This window comes from Typha angustifolia, chromosome 3 (assembly GCF_048772165.1).
Source record: "Typha angustifolia cultivar Huaian chromosome 3, ASM4877216v1, whole genome shotgun sequence".
Lineage (NCBI taxonomy): Eukaryota > Viridiplantae > Streptophyta > Magnoliopsida > Poales > Typhaceae > Typha > Typha angustifolia.
Window position 1 is genome coordinate 5,740,793 of NC_133241.1, and position 7,658 is coordinate 5,748,450.

At 35.4% G+C, this 7,658-nt stretch overlaps 1 protein-coding gene across 3 annotated transcripts; it reads right to left on the reverse strand.

Annotated features, from left to right (window-relative positions):
• Positions 1–710: 710 nt before the first annotated feature.
• Positions 711–5,239, reverse strand: LOC140758436 (cytosolic Fe-S cluster assembly factor NBP35). 3 transcript variants are annotated; one of them, XM_073094603.1, is made up of 4 exons: positions 5,138–5,239; positions 4,876–4,977; positions 2,115–3,047; positions 711–1,121 (listed from the first exon to the last, which is right to left on the reverse strand). In XM_073094603.1, the coding sequence occupies exons 1-3, from the start codon at positions 5,178–5,180 to the stop codon at positions 2,146–2,148; spliced, it is 1,047 nt and encodes a 348-aa protein (XP_072950704.1). In that variant the 5' UTR covers positions 5,181–5,239; the 3' UTR covers positions 711–1,121; positions 2,115–2,145. The 3 variants fall into 3 exon arrangements, 2 of the variants coding, with proteins under 2 accessions (XP_072950704.1, XP_072950703.1); XR_012104111.1 differs by having other exon boundaries at positions 712–1,121; positions 2,085–3,047; XM_073094602.1 differs by lacking the exon at positions 711–1,121 and having other exon boundaries at positions 1,868–3,047.
• Positions 5,240–7,658: the final 2,419 nt, after the last annotated feature.

Below are 7,658 nucleotides of genomic sequence, written 5' to 3' on the forward strand. Positions count from 1 at the left end.
TCAAAGAAGTCATGGTATCAACTCCTATGTTGGCCTTGCTGAACAGGAGTACTCTCACACCTACACCTACAACCTTCCCTCTCATAGATAAATAGAAAATGAACAAGAACAACCATTTACATCCTCAAAGCTACAAAAAAGGTAGGCTAATGGGAGTTGATATAGTGCTACACTAATTTGGACAACCGATTGCCTATAGTAAGGCTTTAAGTGCCCAATTTCTTTTTTACTCTACATATTAAAAGGAGATATTAGTTATAGTAACAGTGATTACTTGGTAGAAATCATATTTGGAAGGTACCCATTTTATCATACATAACAACTATCGCAGCATTAAATATTCTTTGGAATAGAAATTATATATAGCTTTGCAAAAGAAAAAAAAAATGGTTATCAAAACTGTTGAGATTTGATCATGACCTACATTATAAGCAAGGAAGATTAAATAAAGCTACTGATGCACTTTCAAGACAGATTAAATAAACCTACACTGGATTGGTTAATGGATGTCTCTAATTTCTGCTAAGGAGATACTCTTGCTATTTGCTATGAAATTATTACCCAAATTGGTTGTCCATAATCCTCAGGATCGTTACACTCTTTCACATGGAATCGTTAAACATCACAACAGTATATATTAGATAATTTCCTTCATCTCTATAGATTTCATAGAATGACAAACAAAGTTAGAAGACAAAGAGATAATTTTTGTTGTAGTGGACAGAATGAGCTAAGTACTCACATTTTATGGCTCTCACTCACCCTTACACTACCCCTCAAGTATTCAAACTTTTTCTCGATTATATCTACAAGCTGGTTTTCCTCCGCATCTTCTGAATGTTCAGCAAATTGAAAACATTCTTACATTTCAGTACAGCTTATCATCCACAATCGGACGGAAAGAGGGAGAGATAGTTAATTACTGTCTCGAGTCATTTTTATATTGCATGTCTAGCTCCAAACATAAGAAATAGGCACATTGCCTTTCACTGGCCAAGTGGTAATTTAATACCAATTTTCATGACAGTCTTAACCTCACCTATTCCAAGCTTTATAAGACTACACACCACTGCAGTTGGCGACCTCCATCGACCCCATTCCTCCCATTCCTTCCTTTGATTCTGTGAAATCATATTAGAGGGATAGGAATCAGATGATCACATTACTGAGAGCTGAATAATCTAAGGCCCAAGCCAAGATGAAATATTATAACACTGTGAAATGGATTAGGGAATTAAAATAAACCCATATGAGAGCTAATTAGAGGGAAGGTCAAATATAGGGACATCGGGTCCAAAAAGGAGAAGAGAGAGAGAGAGAGTTTAATTTGGTGGATCCCATTTGGGATGGGATGCCTAATGCCTAAGATGACGACGTGGTACTTGAGTTGCAATTGCATATAATTTAATGTGGTGGATTCTCTAGGAATTTGCATTTATGGTGATGAGTGGGTGAGGTACAAACAAGCCCTTAGATTAAAATCTAATAATTGTATATTATACACAGTATAATAAATATGTATATATTTAAGGCAAACCTAGTCGAGTTGAGACTGCTCGAGCCGACTTCAGACCAAGCTTAGGATGAATTTTGTGAGACAAGCTCAAGTTGCTCGTCTAATTTAACAGCCATACTTCTAAGTTTCTAGGATATTAGAGATCTATGGGGGAAAAAATATGCACAATGTTTTCAGATGCATGAATTGTAAGCAGTATAATAAGCGGTTCTGCAGCTGAATGTTTACCCTGCTGTTCCAGACTAATAATCTGAGCCTAATCATGAAAAAGATTGCAAGTCATGTTCAATAACACGACTCTTTTTTTTATAAAAAAAAAAGATAATAAGTATAACAACTACAGCGTTCATCGGACATAGGAACACCCTTGATCAAATGTATATAATATAGATTTAAATCCCATATCTCCAACAAAGAAGAGATAATCTCAATTGTAATGTGTATTAAAATTTCATGCCTCTCAATTATTTCAACAATCACAATTTCATATAACAACAACCAAAAAGCTACAAAACTACATGACAAAGATTTCTACAGAAACAAGAAAGCCTGGCAAAAACAAAGATACCTTGGAGAAACATGTCATACGGGCACAAACCTTCAAGTGTGTATGAGAAAGTCGAGGCAAACTACAGATGTGAGGCAAGCAGCTTCTGGATGATGCTCTTTAATGCCAGTGCACTTACAGTGCATTTCTGGTCAGTGAAGCACGATCTCCCTTCCTCGGCAGCTTTGCAAAGCTGTGGATCCATCGGCACCTTTCCGAGAAAAGGGACACCCATTTCTCTGCACATCTTCTCGGCCCCACCTTGACTGCTATCAAACACCTCACTACAAGTAACAATGGACAATAGCTCTGGAGCTTTTTCTCTAATATAATTCAGTGCCCATTCTGTAGCATCACTCTCATCACCATTCTCACTAAATTTGAGAAACCTGAGATCCGAAAGTGACTGCTTCAAGCCACTCATGTTCTCCACAACACCCAAAACCTGGATGCCAACTTTCTTACAAAAGCTTATCTCCTTACGTACATCGATCAGTGACACCTGCTGTGGAGTGGTTACGATAATTGCACCATCAATTCCTGTGGCTTGCAGGAACTGTACAATTGAAATGTGTTCATCAGATGTTCCAGGGGGGGCATCTACCACAAGATAGTCAAGCTCTCCCCAATCCACATCCTTTAAGAACTGTTTGATAAGTCCATTCTTGCGGGGTCCCCTCCATATCACAGCCTCATCGGGGTTGGGTAGCATGAAACCAATGGACATGACCCCTAAATTCGATTCAACGTAGATTGGAGACCAACCAAGATTGCTTTGATGGATATCCTGTCCTTCAAGGCCCAGCATTTTGGGAATGCTCGGGCCACATATATCAATGTCAAGAAGGCCAACCTGGTGTTCCATCTCAGCCAGAGAAAAGGACAGCTGGGCAGAGAATGTGCTCTTGCCAACTCCACCCTTCCCAGATAATACCAGTATCTTGTGCTTAACAGTAGCCATTCGCTCCATTATAGCAACCAAGTCTGATAGCAAAAATTTAAAATTCCATCAATAGCTTGATCATAGCGTTGTATACTGTGCCATTTAAAGCTACAAGGTCTTATTTATTGGAACTTAGATGAAAAAGAATAACAGGTTTATCTTAATAGACATAATAGGTAAGACATCTAGTGTATCTATGCATCAATACATGAATAACTGAGAACAGCACATAATTATGATCATAGTAAGGTATACTTTCTCTGTGCCTGCCAAGTTCATTAATTTGTTAATATATTTGAGAGCTCTTGTACTTATAATTTCGCAACTTAGGAGGAAGAGTTGTCTATTTGTATGAATCTCAAATTTTGCAATGTTCTATAATTTTTTGTGTAGCCAAATTTTGATTACAAGTACAATCAAATCGCTGAAGATTCTCATACTGTCCTATCATAAACTCCATTCAAACTCTTCCAATATTGAATCCACCAAACCCGTAGGTTACTAATATTCAGTATCCTAAAACATGGTATGAGAAAATTGTGAAAAGGAACTGCCAGTACTTAAAGGAACAAAAAGTTCAATAAAAGAAACTTTGTTCGTCATAGCACAAAGCCACAAATGACCAAAAGAGCCGTATAAAATTAATCAGCCCAATAGGCCATACAAATGATTAGAAAAGCCAAATAAAATAAGTTCCATAAAATTTGTAACAGATAAGTTCCTCTTTGTTTAAAGGGATTTGAGTCACTAGGATAAGGATCCAAATCCTCATAATCCCAAATGGGGATCCAAGGGAATAAGAAAAAATTATTCCCTAGTCCTTAATGGAACTTGAGTCTAGCAGTTCCAAAATTTGACCATGATCCAGATTATGAGTTTATAAAAAATAGAACATTTCAGTCAGAAGAACAACTGTTCCTTTTCCCTCCTTTCCCTGATCCTAAGCAACCTTGAACACAAGAGTTCATAATTTCATGTATGAACCGTTCATGGCCTTCAAGCATGACTAAGCCTATCGTTGGAAGTATAACATAGAAAATACTGTAGATGGCAAATGGGCATGACAAAACCTTCCCATTTTGGGTCGTCTTCTTCCTCCTGACATCTAGGGCACGCTCTCCTCTAGTCAAGCAAAGACGAGGGGTGGCAAGAGAAGTATCGAAGGCAACAATGACGACAACGATGAGGGTGGCATGGTATGTAGTCTCGCTCTCACTCTCTCTTCTTTTTCTCTCCCTTTGGCCAATGACATAGCCTTTTTTTTTCTCGTGGCACAATCTACAAGTGTCACAGCACGGCAATCCTTGGCACAAAAGACACTATTTGTGCATTTTATTTTGGGATTCATTCACCTTACTATTGTGGTCTACAAGATAACTTGAGAGTAGATTATCCAGGTTATCTATATGACAATCTCTTAAATCAACCAACTTCTGCTATCTATATGAGAAGCATGACTCTTCGAATCTTCTTCTTAAAAGGTATTCAGATACAAACACCTTAACTGCAAGCTAGTTAGAGGTTGATTTTCTCCATGCAAGCCTAATATAATGGTGGGAAAAGACCTAAATCCTACGAAATTAAACAAATAAAGTTCTGGACACACTTGTTACTGCCAGTCAATAAAGCCATATAGTTCTTTTCCAATCCACCCTATGGACGATCGTCATATGCCAAAAAGTCTAAACAGCACCAATATCTCTCAATAATTTAGGCAATCTCACATTTACTGAACCAATAAACAAGTTAAAACACCCGGTTAACAGTATCAATATAAACATAAAAATCCATCAAAATCGCACTTTTAACAGGATTCAGATAGAACTGAGCATCTAATCTACAAAATTTCGGAACTCAGAAATATCATACCAGGGTCCGGGCCTTTGGGAGCAGTAGCACATATCTGCTGATTAGGGCATCCGGCGCAAGAGTCGGACTTCCCCGCTGACTCCGACTGAGGCCCCGGACAATCTGCAGATCACCAAGAGATCAAACAAACCCTAAGAATCATCAGATAAAGGAAGAAAATTTCTCCCAAAATATCGAAATTTCTACTCGCATAGATGCTAATAAAAGGTAAAAAGGATTTGTAGAATTCTCCAAAACAAAAACGAAAAAAAACTATACGTACGCTCGTTCGCGTCCTCCGGAATTTCGTTGCTTCCATTCTCCATCTCTCCGTTTCTCTTCCTCTCTTAGACTTCTCTCTAATAGATATATTCCAGAGGCGGTGTGCATTTCTTTAAAAGAAGTTTACAAATCAGACCCTATATTTTCCCTATTTCCCTATTAACTCTTCCCCTTTAATTTTCATATAATATCCTGACAGAAGAGTATCAGAGAAGTAATACTGTTAAAATACACTGATTAATTTGTAAAATACTTAAATTTTCAGTAAAATAATATTCTTAAAATACACGGAGTAATTTATAAAATACTAAATTTTCCCTTGCAAGAGGATCTAGTAGAGGGAATAATATTTTAATGTTATGAGGGTAAGGTTTAGTTTTAGGGAAGTATTTAGATTCAATGGAATGAGGTTTAGTTTGGGAATAGAATTTAGATTTAGTGGGGTAGGATTTAATTTGGGAAATATAATTAGATTTAGTAGGATAGATTAGAACTTTTAAAGGTATTTTAGTAATTAGATTTAGTCAAACTAATGTTAAGATGTTATATAAAATTATAAAAAAAAAGAAGAAAGGGTCGAATTGCAAAATTCTAAAAGACCGGATGTAATTTATAAAATTTCATTTCTTTAAATATGTGCGAGCCGTCCGATCAAGATCGGACGCTCAATACGTGAGGCTTGCAAAGGCGGCGCAGGGCGAAGGGAGATCGAGCTAAAATTTTGGATTCAAGTTCGAATTAGGTCAAATAAAATGCGTTAATTACTACTAGACCCGTAAGCTATGCCATTTTTACATAGATGCCCTTTTTCTTTGACACTTTAACCCCTTGACTATTTTAATACCTCTCACACCTGATAACATAGGTAAAAATCATTAGAGAATAATTTTACTCTCAATTTCTTTCTTTTTCTTTTATTTAAATTAAGAGTAATATAATTTCGCCCCTAAAATAGCATAGACGGAAAGATAATTAAAAGGTTTTATATAATTGTGGGGACTAATGTATCAAACTAAACGAAGAAGACAAGAGGTATATATGAAAATAAGCAATATTAAGGGTCTTAGAAGTAATTAATATAATATAAAATAGAGATTTTTGCAAATCACACACTATATTTTACCTATTTTGTGAATCACACCTATTTGAGTATTTTATAATCTGACCCCTCATTTTCTTCAATAATTCTCATTTAATACCGTGGGTTAACTTAGATGATACTATTAAAGAAATATTTCATTATCATATACAAAATAATTTATAAATACATAAATTATTCATGTCTTCTTCATCATTTTTTTCTCTTTTCAAAAAAAGAAGAAGAAGAATAATGAGTAGAAGGGGAGGAGGAAAGATGGTAGCAGCGACGAAGGCAACAGTGGAGGATGTAGATAGGGAAGATTGTGAAAGGATAGGACGATTTGGTTTGTGGAACCAATCTCGCCTCTCCTCTTTGTCTGTGTTCCTACACATTCAGTTAGACTCTAAGTTATTATGATTTCTACATTTATTCTTTGAATTTTTTTATACTACATATTTTCTGAACTAAAAATTTGTTTGATTTATGGGGTCTATATAGTTTTCTTTTTTTCTTAATTGAAGCGGTGTTAGAAAATATAGAAAACATACATGAAAAAACAACTATAGTTCAAGAGTCATTCTTTATTTATTTTTTCTTCCGAATATTAGATTTTTGCATACACTTAAAAACCTCCAAATTTCACCATTCTTCGGTTCTTCTTTTACTTTGAAAGTTGTAGACACAACTCAGTTTCCAAAAGTTGGTCCTTTTTTTTTAAAATCCATCTTCATAATATACCCATGTCAAGAATCCTCTTCTATCTTACCCTCATGCTATTCTATCTCTCTTCTTATCATCTATCTCTCCCTGCCATTATTGAAACACCCATATTTAAAAGTCACGTGTTTCTCACATGGAAAGTTTCATATGACTTTTACATGACCTATTAGTATAATAATCTTATAATGTATCTAAGATGGGTCTAAAAATACCATACTGATTCAAGCAAATAATCCAAATTTATAATTATTACAGGTCTCAACAAGCCTTCATGAATACAAGTCTATAAAGAAATTTAAAACATAATAACCCTCGTAGGGGCTAAAGTCCAACTAGGAATAACAAAATAAGCAATCCTAATAAGAAAAATAAATCCACTACTCCTCAATATCTGCATCCTTCATAATTAACCCTAAAATATTTTTACCAAAATAGCGGTAAGTATACGGCCCAACAAGTATAATCCAATAGTAATCTATGAATAATATATTGCACGATAAATAGAAATGCATACCCATAATTATCAATATATTAAGGTAAAAGTGTACAATATAATTTTTAATAAACTTTCATTTACTCATAACACACATGAGTATATAATATCATTATAACTCAATGTATAAAAATCTACATAGCAACCGAGTCCATAGAGTCATATTCCACCAAGCAAACGTAACAACGAGGGGACTAATCATCTAGCTGTATTATCGTCTGTATATGC